Source organism: Triticum urartu, chromosome 4 (assembly GCF_003073215.2).
Source record: "Triticum urartu cultivar G1812 chromosome 4, Tu2.1, whole genome shotgun sequence".
Lineage (NCBI taxonomy): Eukaryota > Viridiplantae > Streptophyta > Magnoliopsida > Poales > Poaceae > Triticum > Triticum urartu.
In genome coordinates this window covers 544,452,050-544,472,036 of record NC_053025.1, presented here as the reverse complement: position 1 = coordinate 544,472,036, position 19,987 = coordinate 544,452,050, and the positions used below count along the sequence as shown (strand labels likewise).

General features: G+C 48.4%; 1 protein-coding gene across 1 annotated transcript; it reads right to left on the bottom strand.

Annotated features, from left to right (window-relative positions):
- Nucleotides 1-1,683: 1,683 nt before the first annotated feature.
- On the bottom strand, nucleotides 1,684-3,629 carry LOC125552551 (probable protein phosphatase 2C 29). The gene is made up of 2 exons (XM_048716151.1): nucleotides 3,006-3,629; nucleotides 1,684-2,915 (listed from the first exon to the last, which is right to left on the bottom strand). Exons 1-2 carry the CDS (start codon nucleotides 3,415-3,417, stop codon nucleotides 2,041-2,043), a joined length of 1,287 nt encoding a protein of 428 aa, XP_048572108.1. The 5' UTR covers nucleotides 3,418-3,629; the 3' UTR covers nucleotides 1,684-2,040.
- Nucleotides 3,630-19,987: the final 16,358 nt, after the last annotated feature.

Below are 19,987 nucleotides of genomic sequence, written 5' to 3'. Positions count from 1 at the left end.
CCGAACGTTTAAGAGGGGATTTAGGGTGTCCGGCTGATGCTCCTAGTGTGGTCACAGGGACGCGACAGGCTAGCGCACCCCACATATTTTCGTCCAGTCGTCCCGTGGTCAACATCGGGCCGATCGATCGATCGTACGTAATGCTACAATGAATAGGAAGACTAATCCGAAAGAAAAAGAAATGAGACGCGCGACACCTGGAAACGATGGACGGCGACACGCCGACACCGGTGGTAACGTGTACTGTGCTACGTTTGGCTTTCAGGCAAAACAGAACGGGGTGCAGCCTAGCCTTGACTCGTGACTCTGACTCGGTCAGCAGGTCAAAGCTACAGTTCCACGTACGATGTACGCTTTGCTTGCGTATAGACAGAAGAAATACATCGTTTCTCTTTCGAAAAAATATCATATACGAAAACCAATATTCGATAAAAACCAGTGAAAACCACGAGAAAATGAGTTTTAAAGTGTCGAAAATATACATCGCTTCTGTTTCAGATTACAATACTTCACCCATGTTCAGAAGAATCCGGTTCATCTTGCACTCGGAACTGAATATGAACCTCAGTGCACTGGCACCTGAATCTTTCAGCACAGGTTCTTCGATAATAATTTAATAAGAGCCACAACGGTACTTGAAATTCCCTGTCTTGTTCAACGGCCTCGTTATCACGGAAGGACTCTCCCCATCCCAGTCCACTGCCAGCGTATCTTCAACGAAAGCAATTAACCTTTTTTGTCTACTTGCTTTCAACACACCTCCCATCAAGTCGCCGGGACATAATGCCATTTGGAAGATGCCACCCCTTTTGACCGGAGGAAGTCACGAGTGTCGTCCTCGTTTGAACTGATCCACGATAGCTGCGGCAGCGGGAGCCCCTCTCTCGTGTTCTCCGGCAAACCGTCCGCAAAGACCACGACCGCTGATGAAATGGTGCGCTCATGCACTGCTCTCCCCAAAGGAGTTCGCCGCCGGCTGCTCACCAGCAAGGAAGCGCTCGCGTGTTTTGTTTACAGGGCCCAATATTTATCAGGCGTCCGATAAAAAAAATAATCAATGGCAGTTGTTTTTTCTAACCGTTGGATTCATTTTCTTCATTTGTATTTATCCTCCCAACACCCCCTACTCCATGTACCGCTGGCCGAACCGCCCCCCCCCCCTCTCTCACGCACGCCTCCACACGTTGTTCTCTACCGGTTTAGCGCTGCCCCGATCATCCCTCTAAGCCCCGTCCTCCTATAGCGTCATCGACCAGCCGTCACACCGCACCCACGGCAAGAACCTCCTTCCCGTCCTCCGCCGTCGATGCCACGGCCTCACCGTCTCTAGCTCGAACCTACTCATTCTAACTCGTTTGGCGCTTGGAAAATTTTCAGGCGCCTAGTAAATAGCATATTTGTTTCTTTACACTATATCCCTTCGCCCGTTGACAACTACTTTCCCGCTCTTGCCTTAAAAACAGGACGAGCGTAACTAGGGTCCGTTCGCAAGAATGGGGGAGACGGCGGTTTTTAATGCGTTTAAGGGGATAGCAGGGTGGCGGTTATTAGAAACTGTCATGGCAGTTCCTTCCTTTCATGTTTCTTTTATGAAACTGCCATCCATCGGATGGAGATCGTGCGGTTTAGGGAGGGTTCGCTGGCAAAACGTCCGTGGCTAACGTTCGCCAGCTAAGATTTCCCTGAAAACAAGACCATTATTATTTCGAGTAAAATAAAACACGGAAATAGGCAGAACAGAACAGACAGGAAATTGGAGGGGGCTAAGCAACCTCTGAATTGATCACAGAAGAAGCTCAAGCACAGAGTACCACTTAAATTCTCTTCACACCAACACGACACGGCACTACTTATCTACACAACTAATTAAACATAAATAATCCTCCTCTTAATTCGACGCGGAAAGCAAAGAACGCATGCTCCCGTATCTTCCGTTCCAGAGAGCAAAAGTCGCCGAAAATTAACGCCGCTAGCACGTTTACGGTGCCACGTTCGGTGAGCATCCACGTCGCTGACCGACTGACCGGCTGGCGGGCTGATTCAGCGCAGCACGGGCCTGGTCGGGTCGTCCCCGTGGTCGTCGGGGCCGAGCGAGAACACGTCGACGGGCGCGCGCGTGCCGTCGATCCCGCCGGCGCCGGCTGTCGGCTGCGGCGTGTCGAGGAAGAGCACGACGACGGTGATGTCGTCGTGGAAGCGCCTTCTCCGGCCCTTCTCGATGGCCGCGATGCTCTCGTACTTGATGTCCTTCTTCCTGGCCGCCTCCAGCTGCGCGGCGCGCACCAGCCGCATCGCCACGCCCTTCCTCGGGCTGCGTGACACGATGCCCACGGCGGCCTCGTCGCTAAGCTGCTCCCACAGCCCGTCGGACGCGAAGATGATGAACTGGTCGCCCGGGCGCAGCCTGCGGGACGTGACCGACGGCACGGCGCTCATCACCGGGCGGCGCAGCGGGAACGGGCAGAGCGACTGCATCACCGCCGGGCTGCACAGGTCGGGCCGCTTCAGGTAGGCGTCCCCGATGGAGCGGGACACCTGGATGATCCCCTTGATCCGCCACACGCCGTGGCTGCTCATCACGATGTGCGGGTCGTCCGGGTGCGCCTCCGCCACCTCCCGCCGCACCTCCTCGTCGGCCACGTTGTGGTCCCGCGACAGCCGCTCCGCCACCACCGCCCTCCGCTTCTTCCCGCCCGCGCTGGCGAGGCGGCCCAGCACGGCGCGCGAGTCGCCGAGGTTGGCGACGTGGAGCGTGCCGCCCTCGATGGCGCCCACCAGGCAGCAGGAGCCGACGGACAGGAGCCGCGGCTGCGACGGCCACGACCTCTCCACCATGCCCATGAACTCCTCCTCCGTGGCGCCGAAGGCCCTCTTGATCACCTGCGCCGAGATGCCCCCGCTCTGGGACGCGAACTCTGCAACCAATTTCGAACCCACGAGTCAACAAACAAGTCGTGCATGACGAACACGCGCGCGCGTTGAACGAGTGTAGGAGGCAGGCGAACCTTGGATGAGGGAGAAGAGGCGCGCGTTGACGAAGCGGGCGGCGTCGGGGCCGCCGTGGCCGTCGTAGACGCCGACGAGCGTGGCGGCGGGGGAGACGAGCACCTGCGCCTGGTCCTCGAGCGCCTCGTTGGCCTGGGCCACGGCGACGGAGTACTCGCCGGAGGCGTGCGCCTTGAGGCCCACGTCCCACACCAGCCCGTCGTCGCCCACGCTCCCCGACCGCCCGGCCCCGCCGCCGCCGCCCCGGCCGAAGCAGCAGCAGCACCACCGCGAGCCCCTCATGCCTCTGCACGCACCTCGGTCGACCGTGGGACGGGGTGGTGTGAAAGAGCTGCGGAGGAGGAGGCCGAGGGAGTGTCCTGTGGAGCGCGAGTGTGACAAGCGGCCGGGCGGGTGGCCCGGTGTACTCATAGGCGGGGTAAGCGCGTGGGATGGCAGCGGTGGATGGCGGGGGCACGGCACGGCGACGAGAAACGGGGGGTGCGTGCGTGGAAGACGCGTTCGTTAAGTTTGGCTGTTCAAACTCTCTTTCCAGTCTCGCTCATGCGAACCGGATGGCAGACATCTCAACGACGCGCCGGCGACCGATCGGTGGCCGACCGACCGACCGTCTGAACCCGAACGCGTTCGTTTCCTCGGCCTCGCGCAGGAATTCTAGCTCTAGCTCAATTCCATCTGGAGAAATTGATATGGCTGATGGGAAAAGGACGCATGATTGCTAAATGCCGCTGCCACGTCCGGCCGTAGGAGGGAGGATCGGTCACATATCTGATAGACTTTCGAGGAAAAGGGAGGGCGCCGATATACCACGGCTTTAGTTCTGTCGTGTCATCGTTTACTCCGAGAGACGTTGTGTGGAATGCGGCAGTGGAGCTCTAGTCTCTGGAATCTCTCAAGATATCCTTGCACTGAAATGTGGTCTGGTCTGGCAGGCACACTTTGTTCCCGTTCCTTGAGAATGGAAATTGGGTTTCAATGCCATCGGATCGGACGTGTGCCAACACTTGTAATCTTGTCTATGTTCGTCTCTATTTCCTCAATCGAGTTGTCAAACTCAAAACGACCACTTTGCGATGACACGACGCTCCCTTTGCCGCTATATATGCAACCTTCCTTTTTTTTTTGCCAAACTAATAAAACCCTGCTTCCGTTCACATCCGGTGGGGCTAAAATAGCCCACGGAAGATTATATCCCATAGATATTCATATACAAGATGACATATATAATATATAATAATAAAAGAAAAAAAAGCCGCCTTTAAAGGACGTGTGTCTAAAACCGCCTAAAGGAGTTGCCACGCGTAAATAAACGGCTCGAGGGGATGCCACTTAGCCGAAACCGCTGCACACGTGCCTGACATGCACCATCGTCGCCGGCCAGAGGGGGAACTCCAACCTCCAACCAAAGCAATAATCAACACCGACAAGCTTGAAACAATGCAGCCTCTCCCAGAAAACAACATAGTGGGCCTTCACAGTGGAGGTTGAAGGCGAGAATGACTGCTTACAGACGAGCTCGGCGACGAAGACCACTCCGCTCACCCCCTGGCAGTGCAAAAGAAGATCCTTAAGCATCGTTAGTAGGAGATGGTCCCAAAACCTCACATCAAATGAATAAACCATGTCCTGAGCCGAACCAATCCGCTTGGATCTCCCAAGGACTAAAATGACAACACCAGAAGAAGATTGCGAGGGAGAAAAAACGGATCAAATGTGAAAACCGAAACTTGGAACAAAAAATCAGGGGAACTTATTCTGGACAAAGAAAAAGACAATGATGTGTTGACCATTCTCCTAACTCTGAAGAACAATAAGGGGATTCAGTAAGAACATGATAGAAATGATTATTCAAGTGCTCGTGTGTGTGTGGGTGGGTGGGAGGGGGGGGGAGACCGAGGCAAAGAGAAGACAATGCCAAGGAAGACGATCGCCTACCCGAAACCTTCCTATTATATGTTGTTTACATACAAAAAATGTACTTGTAGACTATGATGTAGACTAGCTAAATTCAAAACATAATTTCCTCAATTGAGTTGTCAAACTCAAAACGACCACTTTGTGAGGACACGACACTCCCTTGATGACTACCAGGCCACCTCGTTATCCACATCCGCAACCTTCTCTTATTTAATGGCAAAACTTAAAACCCACTTTCATTCACATCAGGTGGGGGGTATGTCCCACCGAAGATTACATCCCACAAAAATACATACACACAAAAAAGATTACATCCCACATATATACAAAGGGGCATAGTAGAAGAATAAAGACCGCCCTAAAAAGACGCATGTCTGGAGCTGCCTAAGGTAGTTGCCACGTGAAGATAAATGATTCTAGTGGTGCCACACATTCGAGACGGGTATACACGTGCCCGACATGCACCTTCGTCGCCGACTCGATGAGAACTCCAACCTCGTCAGCAAGCGAAAAAGAAGTCGTGGTTGGGGATCTTCCATGTGGAGATTTGGAGGTTGGAACTAAATAAGCCAAAAAAATCATATATAGCAATTTCTTCAACAATAGATGGCAAGTCCCGACAAGGACATCGCTAAGAGAACATGGGAAGGATCACATACCGATGGCAAAGGATGAGTCGAAGCACTTGTGCTGGCAATGACAGAGGACCCTTTGAACGATAGATGACCCCCAACTAGAGAACAAACCAACATCGACGAGCTCGAAACAAAGCAACATTTCCCATGAAACTACATAGTGGGCCTCCGCGATGAAGATTGAAGAGGAGGATGACTACTTGGGGAAGAGACCGACGACTAAGACTACCCCCACTCCCAGATATCCTTGAAGCACCACTAGTAGGAGACGACTGCAACAACTTAGCAGGCCCAAACCGATCTGTTTGGATCTCCCAATGCCTGAGATGACAACACCATAAGAAGATTGCCAGGTGGAAGGACCAAATACTACAACCAAAACTTGAAACATAAGTAGGGAAAATTATTTGGGACCAAGAGAAGACCATAATATGCCGACGATTCTCCTCGGTCCAAAGAACAAGAAAAGGATTCAACAAAAATATGACATGAAGAATTTTTTGAAGGAAGGGGGGTATACATACCAATATAGAGATAAGACAATGTCGAGGAATAGAAACATGGATCTACAATCTTACTATTATATGGTTTACATACAATGGATTGTACATGTGAACTGTGGTGTAAAACCAGTTTCAAAAAGACATAACAACTCAACTTTTTGCATAAAAGTGACACTTCACATAGGCGATGGACCCTAATGATATGATGAGGACATGGAGGTCATAGTTACACCCACAGCCCCTACTACTATACCTATTGGATTGATTAGTATAGGTCGCGCACGCCAGTTATATTATCAGGTACTTTCGTTTCTTGGTAATGTTTCTGAAGTTCACGAGAATATGATGCTGCCTAACTTTGATAAATTTTTGTTGCTTACAGTTGAAGGGCCTAGCATGGACAAGAAGGATGAACATTGGAGCATTATCAAGCATGAAGACGAAGGCGCGTGTGAAGAGAACAAGAACAAAGTTTGTAGTGGAGATTTCCGCACTTTGAAGCCACCATGGTGACATACAAGAAGATGGACGAAATATACAAGATGGCCTTTATAAATTTCGTCCATAGCTTATTATTGGTGCTGCGCCACCTTATTTTTGGGCCAGGCCCATGTAATTTCGAAATACTACTTCATAGGATGTTTTTAGAGTCCATATTGTAGGGGAAACGAACCAGGAGGTATTTTAGTCCCACCTTACCAAGGGTGGACGAAATCCCTTCTCTTTTCCCCTATAAATATAGCCCTTAAGGCATCGTTTAGACTTGGGTTTTATTTAGTTAAAAGTTAGTCATTGCTGCAACTTCGTGTACTTTGTTTGTGTCCAACAGTTGGAGAACATAGCATGCAATTTCAAAAGAATTCCTACGATCACGCAAGATCTATCTAGGAGATGCATAGCAACGAGAGGGGGAGAGTGTGTCCACGTACCATCATAGACCAAAAGCAGAAGCGTTAGGTTAACGCGGTTGATGTAGTCAAATGTCTTCACGATCCAACCGATCTTAGTACCGAACGTACGACAACCTCCGAGTTCAGCACACGTTCAGCTCGATGAGGTCCCTCGAACTCTTGATCTAGCAGAGGGTCGAGGGAGAGTTCCGTCAGCACGGCAGTGTGGTGACGGTGATGTGATCCGCGCAGGGCTTCGCCTAAGCACTACGACGCTATGACCGGAGGAGTAAAATGTGGAGGGGGGCACCGCACACGGCTAAGAGAACTATTGGTGTGCCCTTGGGGTGCCCCCGCCCCTGTATATAAAGGAGGGGAGGAGGAGGCTGTTGGGGAACGTTGCAGAAAACAACAATTTTTCCTACGGTTTCACCAAGATCCATCTAGGAGTTCATCTAGCAACGAGTGATTAGATGCATCTACGTACCTTGTAGATGGCGAGCGGAAGCGTCCAAAGTACGGGGATGATGTAGTCGAACACGACGTGATTCAAATCACCGATGATCAAGCACCGAACGGACGGTGCCTCCGCGTTCAACACACGTACGGAACGGATGACGTCTCCTCCTTTCTTGATCCAGCAAGGGGGGAGGAGAGGTTGATGAAGATCCAGCAGCACGACGGCGTGGTGGTGGATGCAGGGCGTCACAGTAGCAGGGCTTCGCCTATACTACGAGAGAGAGACGTAAAGGGGAGAGAGGGAGGCGCCAGGGGCTGAGGTCTGAAATCCCTCCTCTCCTCAACTATATATAGGAGGGCCAAGGGGGGGTGGTGCGCAGCCTAGGAGATCCAATCTCCTAGGTGCGGCGGCCAAGGGAAGGTTTCCCTCCCCCCCAAGGCACTTAGGGGTGCCTTCCACTAGTGGGACTCCTCCCCCATGAAAACCCTAGGCGCATGGGCCTATAGGGGCTGGTGCCCTTGGCCCATATAGGCCAAGGCGCACCCCCTACAGCCCATGTGGCCCCCCCGGGATAGGTGGCCCCACCCGGTGGGCCCCCGGGACCCCTCCGGTGGTCCCGGTACAATACTGATAACCCCGAAACTTGTCCTGATGGCTGAAACAGCACTTCCTATTTATAATTCTTTACCTCCGGACCATTCCGGAACTCCTGTGACGTCCGGGATCACATCCGGGACTCCGAACAATATTCGGGTTACTGCATATACATATCTTCACAACCCCTAGCGTCACTGAACCTTAAGTGTGTAGACCCTACGGGTTCGGGAGACAAGCAGACATGACCGAGACACTCTCCGGTCAATAACCAACAGCGGGATCTGGATACCCATGTTGGCTCCCACATGCTCCACGATGATCTCATCGATGAACCACGATGTCGAGATTAATCAACCCCGTATACATTCCCTTTGTCAATCGGTATGTTACTTGCCCGAGACTCGATCGTGGTATCCAATACCTTGGTTCAATCTCGTTACCGGCAAGTCACTTTACTCGTACCGTAATGCATGATCCGTGATCAACCACTTGGTCACCTTGAGCTCATAATGATGATTGCCATTACGAGTGGCCCAGTGATACCTCTCCGTCATATGGAGTGACAAATCCCAGTCTCGATCCGTGTCAACCCAACAGACACTTTCGGAGATACCTGTAGTGCACCTTTATAGTCACCCAGTTACGTTGTGACGTTTGATACACCCAAAGCACTCCTACGGTATCCGGGAGTTACACGATCTCATGGTCAAAGGAAAAGATACTTGACATTGGAAAAGTTCTAGCAAACGAACTACACGATCTTGTGCTATGCTTAGGATTGGGTCTTGTCCATCACATCATTCTCCTAATGATGTGATCCCGTTATCAATGACATCCAATGTCCATAGCCAGGAAATCATGACTATCTGTTGATCAATGAGCTAGTCAACTAGAGGCTTACTAGGGACATATTATGGTCTATGTATTCACACGTGTATTACGATTTCCGGATAATACAGTTATAGCATGAATAAAGACAATTATCATGAACAAAGAAATATAATAATAATGCTTTTATTATTGCCTCTAGGGCATACTTCCAACAGTCTCCCACTTGCACTAGAGTCAATAATCTAGTTACATTGTGATGAATTGAACACCCATGGAATTCTGGTGTTGATCATGTTTTGCCCTAGGGAGAGGTTTAGTCAACGGATCTGCTATATTCAGGTCCGTATGTACTTTACAAATCTCTATGTCTCCATTTTGAACATTTTCACGAATGGAGTTGAAGCGACGCTTGATGTGCCTTGTCTTCTTGTGAAACCTGGGCTCCTTGGCAAGTGCAATAGCTCCAGTGTTGTCACAAAAGAGTTTGATTGGCCCCGACGCATTGTGTATGACTCCTAGGTCGGTGATGAACTCCTTCACCCATATTGCTTCATGTGCTGCCTCCGAGGCTGCCATGTACTCCGCTTCACATGTAGATCCCGCCACGACGCTCTGTTTGCAGCTGCACCAGCTCACTGCTCCACCATTAAACATATACACGTATCCGGTTTGTGACTTAGAGTCATCCAGATCTGTGTCGAAGCTAGCGTCGACGTAACCCTTTACGACGAGCTCTTCGTCACCTCCATAAACGAGGAACATGTCCTTTGTCCTTTTCAGGTACTTCAGGATATTCTTGACCGCTGTCCAGTGTTCCTTGCCGGGATTACTTTGGTACCTTCCTACCAAACTTACGGCAAGGTTTACATCAGGTCTGGTACACAGCATGGCATACATAATAGAACCTATGGCTGAGGCATAGGGGATGATACTCATCTCTTCTATCTCTTCTGCCGTGGTCGGGCATTGAGCTGAGCTCAATCTCACACCTTGCAAAACAGGCAAGAACCCTTTCTTGGACTGATCCATTTTGAACTTCTTCAAAATCTTATCAAGGTATGTGCTTTGTGAAAGACCTATGAGGCGTCTTGATCTATCCCTATAGATCTTGATGCCTAATATATAAGCAGCTTCTCCAAGGTCCTTCATTGAAAAACTCTTATTCAAGTAGGCCTTGATGCTATCCAAGAGTTCTATATCATTTCCCATCAAAAGTATGTCATCTACATATAATATGAGAAATGCTACAGAGCTCCCACTCACTTTCTTGTAAACGCAGGCTTCTCCATAAGTCTGCGTAAACCCAAACGCTTTGATCATCTCATCAAAGCGAATGTTCCAACTCCGAGATGCTTGCACCAGCCCATAAATCGAGCGTTGGAGCTTGCACACCTTGTCAGCATTCTTAGGATCGACAAAACCTTCCGGCTGCATCATATACAATTCTTCCTTAAGGAAACCATTAAGGAATGCCGTTTTGACGTCCATTTGCCATATCTCATAATCGTAGAATGTGGCAATTGCTAGCATGATTCGGACAGACTTTAGCTTCGCTACCGGTGAGAAAGTCTCATCGTAGTCAATTCCTTGAACTTGTCGATAACCCTTAGCGACAAGCCGAGCTTTATAGATGGTCACATTACCATCCACGTCTGTCTTCTTCTTGAAGATCCATTTATTTTCTATGGCTCGCCGTTCAACGGGCAAGTCAGTCAAAGTCCATACTTCGTTTTCATACATGGATCCTATCTCGGATTTCATGGCTTCTAGCCATTTGTCGGAATCCGGGCCTGCCATCGCTTCTTCATAGTTCGAAGGTTCACCGTTGTCTAACAACATGATTTCCAAGACAGGGTTGCCGTACCACTCTGGTGCGGAACGTGTCCTTGTGGACCTTCGAATTTCAGTAGGAGCTTGATCAAAAGTATCTTGATCATCATCAATAACTTCCTCTCTAGTCGGTGCAGGCGCCTCAGGAACATTTTCTTGAGTTGCGCCATTTTCCGGTTCAAGAGGTAATACTTCATCAAGTTCTACCTTCCTCCCACTTACTTCTTTCGAGAGAAACTCTTTCTCCAGAAAGGATCCATTCTTGGCAACAAAGATCTTGCCTTCGGATCTGAGGTAGAAGATATACCCAATGGTTTCTTTAGGGTATCCTATGAAGACGCATTTTTCCGATTTGGGTTCGAGCTTTTCAGGTTGAAGTTTCCTGACATAAGCATCGCATCCCCAAACTTTTAGAAACGACAGCTTAGGTTTCTTCCCAAACCATAATTCAAACGGTGTCGTCTCAATGGATTTCAACGAAGCCCTATTTAAAGTGAATGCGGCAGTCTCTAAAGCATAGCCCCAAAAAGATAGCGGTAAATCGGTAAGAGACATCATAGATCGCACCATATCTAATAGAGTGCGATTACGACGTTCGAACACACCATTACGCTGAGGTGTTCCAGGCGGCGTGAGTTGTGAAACTATTCCACATTTTCTTAAGTGTGTGCCAAATTCGTGACTCAAGTATTCTCCTCCACGATCTGATCGTAGAAACTTGATTTTCCTGTCACGTTGATTCTCAACTTCACTCTGAAATTCCTTGAACTTTTCAAAGGTTTCAGACTTGTGTTTCATTAAGTAGACATACCCATATCTACTTAAGTCATCAGTGAGGGTGAGAACATAATGATAGCCACCGCGAGCCTCAACACTCATTGGACCGCACACATCAGTATGTATGATTTCCAATAAGTTGGTTGCTCGCTCCATTGTTCCTGAGAACGGAGTCTTGGTCATTTTACCCATGAGGCATGGTTCGCACGTGTCAAATGATTCATAATCAAGAGACTCTAAAAGTCCATCTGCATGGAGCTTCTTCATGCGTTTGACACCTATGTGACCAAGGCGGCAGTGCCACAAGTATGTGGGACTATCGTTATCAACTTTACATCTTTTGGTATTCACACTATGAATATGTGTAATATTACGTTCGAGATTCATTAAGAATAAACCATTGACCATCGGAGCATGACCATAAAACATATCTCTCATATAAATAGAACAACCATTATTCTCGGATTTAAATGAGTAGCCATCTCGTATTAAACGAGATCCCGATACAATGTTCATGCTCAAACTTGGCACGAAATAACAATTATTGAGGTTTATAACTAATCCCGTAGGTAAATGTAGAGGTAGCGTGCCGACGGCGATCACATCAACCTTGGAACCATTCCCGACGCGCATCGTCACCTCGTCCTTTACCAGTCTCTGTTTATTCTGCAGCTCCTGCTGTGAGTTACAAATATGAGCAACGGCACTGGTATCAAATACCCAGGAGTTACTACGAGTACTGGTAAGGTACACATCAATTACATGTATATCACATATACCTTTTGTTTTGCCGGCCTTCTTGTCCGCTAAGTATTTGGGGCAGTTCCGCTTCCAGTGACCCTTCCCTTTGCAATAAAAGCACTCCGTCTCAGGCTTGGGTCCATACTTTGACTTCTTCTTCCCAGCAGCTTGCTTGCCGGGCGCGGCAACTTCCTTGCCGTCCTTCTCAAAGTTCTTTTTACCCTTGCCCTTCTTGAACTTAGTGGTTTTATTGACCATCAACACTTGATGTTCCTTCTTGACTTCTACCTCTGCTGATTTCAGCATTGCAAATACTTCAGGAATGGTCTTTTCCATCCCCTGCATATTGAAGTTCATCACAAAACTCTTGTAGCTTGGTGGAAGCGACTGAAGGATTCTGTCAATGACCGCATCATCCGGGAGATTAACTCCCAGCTGAGTCAAGCGGTTATGTAACCCAGACATAGTGAGTATGTGCTCACTGACAGAACTATTTTCCTCCATCTTACAGCTGAAGAATTTGTCGGAGACTTCATATCTCTCGACCCGGGCATGAGCTTGGAAAACCATTTTCAGCTCCTCGAACATCTCATATGCTCCATGTCTCTCAAAACGCTTTTGGAGCCCCGGCTCTAGGCTGTAAAGCATGCCGCACTGAACGAGGGAGTAGTCATCAGTACGTGTCTGCCAAGCGTTCATAACGTCTTGGTTCTGTGGGACGGGTGGATCACCTAGCGGTGCTTGTAGGACATAATCTTTCTTGGCAGCTATGAGGATGATCCTCAGGTTCCGGACCCAGTCCGTATAGTTGCTGCCATCGTCTTTCAGCTTGGTTTTCTCTAGGAATGCATTGAAATTGAATACAACGTTGGCCATTTGATCTACAAGACATATTGTAAAGATTTTAGACTAAGTTCATGATAATTAAGTTCATCTAATCAAATTATTAATGAACTCCCACTTAGATAGACATCCCTCTTCTAGTCATCTAAGTATAACATGACCCAAGTTGGCTAGGCCGTGTCCGATCATCACGTGACACGGACTAGTCAACGTCGGTGAACATCTTCATGTTGATCGTATCTTCTATACGACTCATGCTCGACCTTTCGGTCTTCTGTGTTCCGAGGCCATGTCTATGCACATGCTAGGCTCGTCAAGTCAACCTAAGTGTATTGCGTGTGTAAATCTGTCTTACACCCGTTGTATGTGAACGTAAGGATCTATCACACCCGATCATCACGTGGTGCTTCGAAATGACGAACTGTAGCAACGGTGCACAGTTAGGGGGAACACTTTCTTGAAATTATTATGAGGGATCATCTTATTTACTACCGTCGTTCTAAGCAAACAAGATGCAAAACATGATAAACATCACATGCAATCAAATAATAATAGTGACATGATATGGCCAATATCACATAGCTCCTTTGATCTCCATCTTGGGGCTCCATGATCATCCTGTCACCGTCATACTCATCGACATGTAAGTTGTGATTCCTATTACAATAGCATGAACATCTCATACATCACATATAGATCATTCATCATTCATCACAACTTTGGCCATATCATATCACATAGCATACCCTGCAAAAACAAGTTAGACGTCCTCTAATTGTTGTTTGCATGTTTTACGTGGCTGCTATGGGTTTCTAGCAAGAACGTTTCTTACCTACACAAAGACCACAACATGATATGCCAATTGCTATTTACCCTTCATAAGGAACCTTTTCATCGAATCCGATCCGACTAAAGTAGGAGAGACAGACACCCGCTAGCCACCTTATGCAACTAGTGCATGTCAGTCGGTGGAACCTGTCTCACGTAAGAGTACGTGTAAGGTCGGTCCGGGCCGCTTCATCCCACGATGCCACCGAATCAAAATAAGACTAGTAACGGCAAGCATATTGAACAAAATCAACGCCCACAACTACTTTGTGTTCTACTCGTGCAAGAGAACTACGCATAGACCTAGCTCATGATGCCACTGTTGGGGAACGTTGCAGAAAACAACAATTTTTCCTACGGTTTCACCAAGATCCATCTAGGAGTTCATCTAGCAACGAGTGATTAGATGCATCTACGTACCTTGTAGATGGCGAGCGGAAGCGTTCAAAGTACGGGGATGATGTAGTCGAACACGACGTGATTCAAATCACCGATGATCAAGCACCGAACGGACGGTGCCTCCGCGTTCAACACACGTACGGAACGGATGACGTCTCCTCCTTTCTTGATCCAGCAAGGGGGGAGGAGAGGTTGATGAAGATCCAGCAGCACGACGGCGTGGTGGTGGATGCAGGGCGTCACAGTAGCAGGGCTTCGCCTATACTACGAGAGAGAGACGTAAAGGGGAGAGAGGGAGGCGCCAGGGGCTGAGGTCTGAAATCCCTCCTCTCCTCAACTATATATAGGAGGGCCAAGGGGGGGTGGTGCGCAGCCTAGGAGATCCAATCTCCTAGGTGCGGCGGCCAAGGGAAGGTTTCCCTCCCCCCCAAGGCACTTAGGGGTGCCTTCCACTAGTGGGACTCCTCCCCCATGAAAACCCTAGGCGCATGGGCCTATAGGGGCTGGTGCCCTTGGCCCATATAGGCCAAGGCGCACCCCCTACAGCCCATGTGGCCCCCCGGGACAGGTGGCCCCACCCGGTGGGCCCCCGGGACCCCTCCGGTGGTCCCGGTACAATACCGATAACCCCGAAACTTGTCCCGATGGCCGAAACAGCACTTCCTATATATAATTCTTTACCTCCGGACCATTCCGGAACTCCTCGTGACGTCCGGGATCTTATCCGAGACTCCGAACAATATTCGGGTTACTGCATATACATATCTTCACAACCCTAGCATCACCGAACCTTAAGTGTGTAGACCCTACGGGTTCGGGAGACAAGCAGACATGACCGAGACGACTCTCTAGTCAATAACCAACAGCGGGATCTGGATACCCATGTTGGCTCCCACATGCTCCACGATGATCTCATCGGATGAACCACGATGTCGAGGATTAATCAACCCCGTATACAATTCCCTTTGTCAATCGGTATGTTACTTGCCCGAGACTCGATCGTCGGTATCCCAATACCTTGTTCAATCTCGTTACCGGCAAGTCACTTTACTCGTACCGTAATGCATGATCCCGTGATCAACCACTTGGTCACCTTGAGCTCATAATGATGATGCATTACCGAGTGGGCCCAGTGATACCTCTCCGTTATATGGAGTGACAAATCCCAGTCTCGATCCGTGTCAACCCAACAGACACTTTCGGAGATACCTGTAGTGCACCTTTATAGTCACCCAGTTACGTTGTGACGTTTGATACACCCAAAGCACTCCTACGGTATCCGGGAGTTACATGATCTCATGGTCAAAGGAAAAGATACTTGACATTGGAAAAGCTCTAGCAAACGAACTACACGATCTTTGTGCTATGCTTAGGATTGGGTCTTGTCCATCACATCATTCTCCTAATGATGTGATCCCGTTATCAATGACATCCAATGTCCATAGCCAGGAAATCATGACTATCTGTTGATCAACGAGCTAGTCAACTAGAGGCTTACTAGGGACATATTATGGTCTATGTATTCACACGTGTATTACGATTTCCGGATAATACAGTTATAGAATGAATAAAGACAATTATCATGAACAAGGAAATATAATAATAATGCTTTTATTATTGCCTCTAGGGCATATTTCCAACAGAGGCGGCTGGCCAGGAGGACGCATGCCATGGGGGGGGGGTCCTACTAGGACTCCACTCCTAGTAGGATTTGCCCCTCCCTTTCCTTTCTTTCACTAGAGAGAAAAGGAAGGAGAGGGAGAGGGAAAGGAAAGGGGAGCTGCGCCCCCTCCCCCTTGTCCTATTCGGACTCCCTAGGAGGGGGGGCACGCGCCACCCCTCCCCCTCTCCCCCCCGGGCTTCCCTCTCTATCCCTTAGGCCCATGTAGGCCCAACACTTCTCCGGGGGGTTCCGGTAACCCCTCGGTACTCCGGTAAAATACCCGAACCACTCGAAACCATTCCGATGTTAGAATACTACCTTCCAATATATGAATCTTTACCTCTCAAAAATTTTGAGACTCCTCGTCATGTACGTGATATCATCCGGGACTTCGAACAAACTTCGGTCACCAAAATACATAACTCATAATACAAATCGTCATCGAACGTTAAGCGTGCGGACCCTATGGGTTCGAGAACTATGTAGACATGACTGAGACACATCTCTGGTCAATAAACAATAGCGGAACCTGGATGCTCATATTGGTTCCTACATATTCTACGAACATCTTTATCGGTCAAACCGCAATAACAACATACGTTATTCCCTTTGTCATCGGTATGTTACTTGCCCGAGATTCGATCGTCGGTATCATCATACCTAGTTCAATCTTGTTACCGGCAAGTCTATTTACTCATTCTGTGATGCACCATCCTGCAACTAACTCATTAGTCACATTGCTTGCAAAGCTTATAGTGATGTGCATTACCGAGAGGGCCCAGAGATACCTCTCCGATACTTAGAGTAACAAATCCTAATCTTTATCTATGCCAACCCAACAAACACCTTCGGAGACACCTGTAGAGCATCTTTATAATAACTCAGTTACGTTCTGACGTTTGATAGCAGACAAGGTGTTCCTCCGGTATTCGAGAGTTGCATAATCTCATAGTCACAGGAATATGTATAAGTCATGAAGAAAGTAATAGCAATACAACTTAACGATAATTATTCTAAGCTAACGGATGGGTCTTTTCCATCACATCATTATCTAATGATGTGATCCCGTTCATCAAATGACAACACATGTCGATGGTCAGGAAACTTAACCATCTTTGATTATCGAGCTAGTCAAGTAGAGGCATACTAGGGACACTCTGTTTTGTCTATGTATTCATACATGTACTAAGTTTCCGGTTAATACAATTCTAGCATGAATAATAAACATTTATCATGATATAAGAAAATATAAATAACAACTATATTATTTCCTCTAGGGCATATAGGAGGGAGGAGTACGTCGGTGGAGCAACATGGGGCCCACGAGGGTGGAGGGCGTGCCTGGGGGGGGGGGGGGGGGGGGGGGTAGGCGCGCCCCCTACCTCGTGGCCTCCTCCTTTGTTTCTTGACGTAGGGTCCAAGTGAAGGAAATATGCCCTAGAGGCAATAATAAAGTTATTATTTATTTCCTTATTTCATGATAAATGTTTATTATTCATGCTAGAATTGTATTAACCGGAAACATAATACATGTGTGAATACATAGACAAACAGAGTGTCACTAGTATGCCTCTACTTGACTAGCTCGTTAATCAAAGATGGTTATGTTTCCTAACCCATAGACAAAGAGTTGTTATTTGATTAACGGGATCACATCATTAGTGAATGATCTGATTGACATGACCCATTCCATTAGCTTAGCACCCGATCGTTTAGTATGTTGCTATTGCTTTCTTCATGACTTATACATGTTCCTATGACTATGAGATTATGCAACTCCCGTTTGCCGGAGGAACACTTTGTGTGCTACCAAACGTCACAACGTAACTGGGTGATTATAAAGGAGCTCTACAGGTGTCTCCAATGGTAGATGTTGGGTTGGCGTATTTCGAGAATAGGATTTGTCACTCCGATTGTCGGAGAGGTATCTCTGGGCCCTCTCGGTAATGCACATCACATAAGCCTTGCAAGCATTGCAACTAATGAGTTAGTTGCGAGATTGTATTACGGAACGAGTAAAGAGACTTGCCGTAACGAGATTGAACTAGGTATTGAGATACCGACGATCGAATCTCGGGCAAGTAACATACCGATGACAAAGGGAACAACGTATGTTGTTATGCGGTCTGACCGATAAAGATCTTCGTAGAATATGTAGGAGCCAATATGAGCATCCAGGTTCCGCTATTGGTTATTAACTGGAGACGTGTCTCGGTCATGTCTACATTGTTCTCGAACCCGTAGGGTCCGCACGCTTAAGTTTGATGACAGTTATTATGAGTTTATGCATTTTGATGTACCGAAGTTAGTTCGGAGTCCCGGATGTGATCCGGACATGACGAGGAGTCTCGAAATGGTCGAGACATAAAGATTGATATATTGGAAGCCTATATTTGGATATCGGAAGTGTTCCGGGTGAAATCGGGATTTTACCGGAGTACCGGGAGGTTACCGGAACCCCCCGGGAGCCTATATGGGCCTTAGTGGGCCTTAGTGGAAAAGAGAAGGGGCAGCCCAAGATGGGCCGCGCGCCTCCCCTCCCCTAGTCCTATAGGACAAGGAGAGGGGGCCGGCCCCCCTCTCTCTTTTCCCCCTCCGTGAATCCTATTCCAACTAGGATTGGGGGGGAGGAATCCTACTCCCAGAGGGAGTAGGACTCCCTTGGCGCGCCCTCCTTGGCCGGCCCCCCCCTTGGCTCCTTTATATACGGAGGCAGGGGGCACCTCTAGACACACAAGTTGATCCACGTGATCGTTCCTTAGCCGTGTGCGGTGCCCCTGCCACCATATTCCACCTCGGTCATATCGTTGTAGTGCTTAGGCGAAGCCCTGCGTCGGTAGAACATCAAGATCGTCACCACGCCGTCGTGCTGACGGAACTCCTCCCCGACGCTTTGCTGGATCGGAGCCCGGGGATCGTCATCGAGCTGTACGTGTGCTAAGAACTCGGAGGTGCCGGAGTAACGGTGCTGATCGGTCGGATCGTGAAGACGTACGACTACTTCCTCTACGTTGCGTCAACGCTTCCGCAGTCGGTCTGCGTGGTACGTAGACAACACTCTCCCCTCTCGTTGCTATGCATCCCATGATCTTGCGTGTGCGTAGAAATTTTTTGAAATTACTACGAAACCCAACAGTGGCATCCGAGCCTAGGTTATTATATGTTGATGTTATATGCACGAGTAGAACACAAGTGAGTTGTGGGCGATATAAGTCATACTGCCTACCAGCATGTCATACTTTGGTTCGGCGGTATTGTTGGACGAGACGACCCGGACCAACATTACGCGTACGCTTACGCGAGACCGGTTCCCGACGTGCTTTGCACAGGTGGCTTGCGGGCGACTGTCTCTCCAACTTTAGTTGAACCAAGTATGGCTACGCGGTCCTTGCGAAGGTTAAAACGGAGTCTATTTGACAAACTATCGTTGTGGTTTTGATGCGTAGGTGAGATTGGTTCTTGCTTAAGCCCGTAGCAGCCACGTAAAACTTGCAACAACAAAGTAGAGGACGTCTAACTTGTTTTTGCAGGGCATGTTGTGATGTGATATGGTCAAGACATGATGCTATATTTATTGTATGAGATGATCATGTTTTGTAACCGAGTTATCGGCAACTGGCAGGAGCCATATGGTTGTCGCTTTATTGTATGCAATGCAATCGCGATGTAATGCTTTACTTTATTACTAAACGGGTAGTGATAGTCGTGGAAGCATAAGATTGGCGAGACGACAACGATGCTACGATGGAGATCAAGGTGTCGCGCCGGTGACGATGGTGATCATGACGGTGCTTCGGAGATGGAGATCACAAGCACAAGATGATGATGGCCATATCATATCACTTATATTGATTGCATGTGATGTTTATCCTTTATGCATCTTATTCTGCTTTGTATGCGTAGAATTATAAGATGATCTCTCACTAAATTTCAAGAAAAGTGTTCTCCCTGAGTATGCACCGTTGCTAAGTTCGTCGTGCCGAGACACCACGTGATGATCGGGTGTGATAAGCTCTACGTTCACATACAACGGGTGCAAGCCAGTTTTGCACACGCAGGAATACTCG

Coding starts and splice junctions, on each gene's coding strand:
- LOC125552551 (XM_048716151.1), bottom strand. CDS start 3,417: ATGAGTACACCGGGCCACCCGCCCGGCCGCTTGTCACACTCGCGCTCC. Junction 2,916..3,005: donor CCTCTTCTCCCTCATCCAAG/GTTCGCCTGCCT, acceptor AATTGGTTGCAG/AGTTCGCGTCCCAGAGCGGG.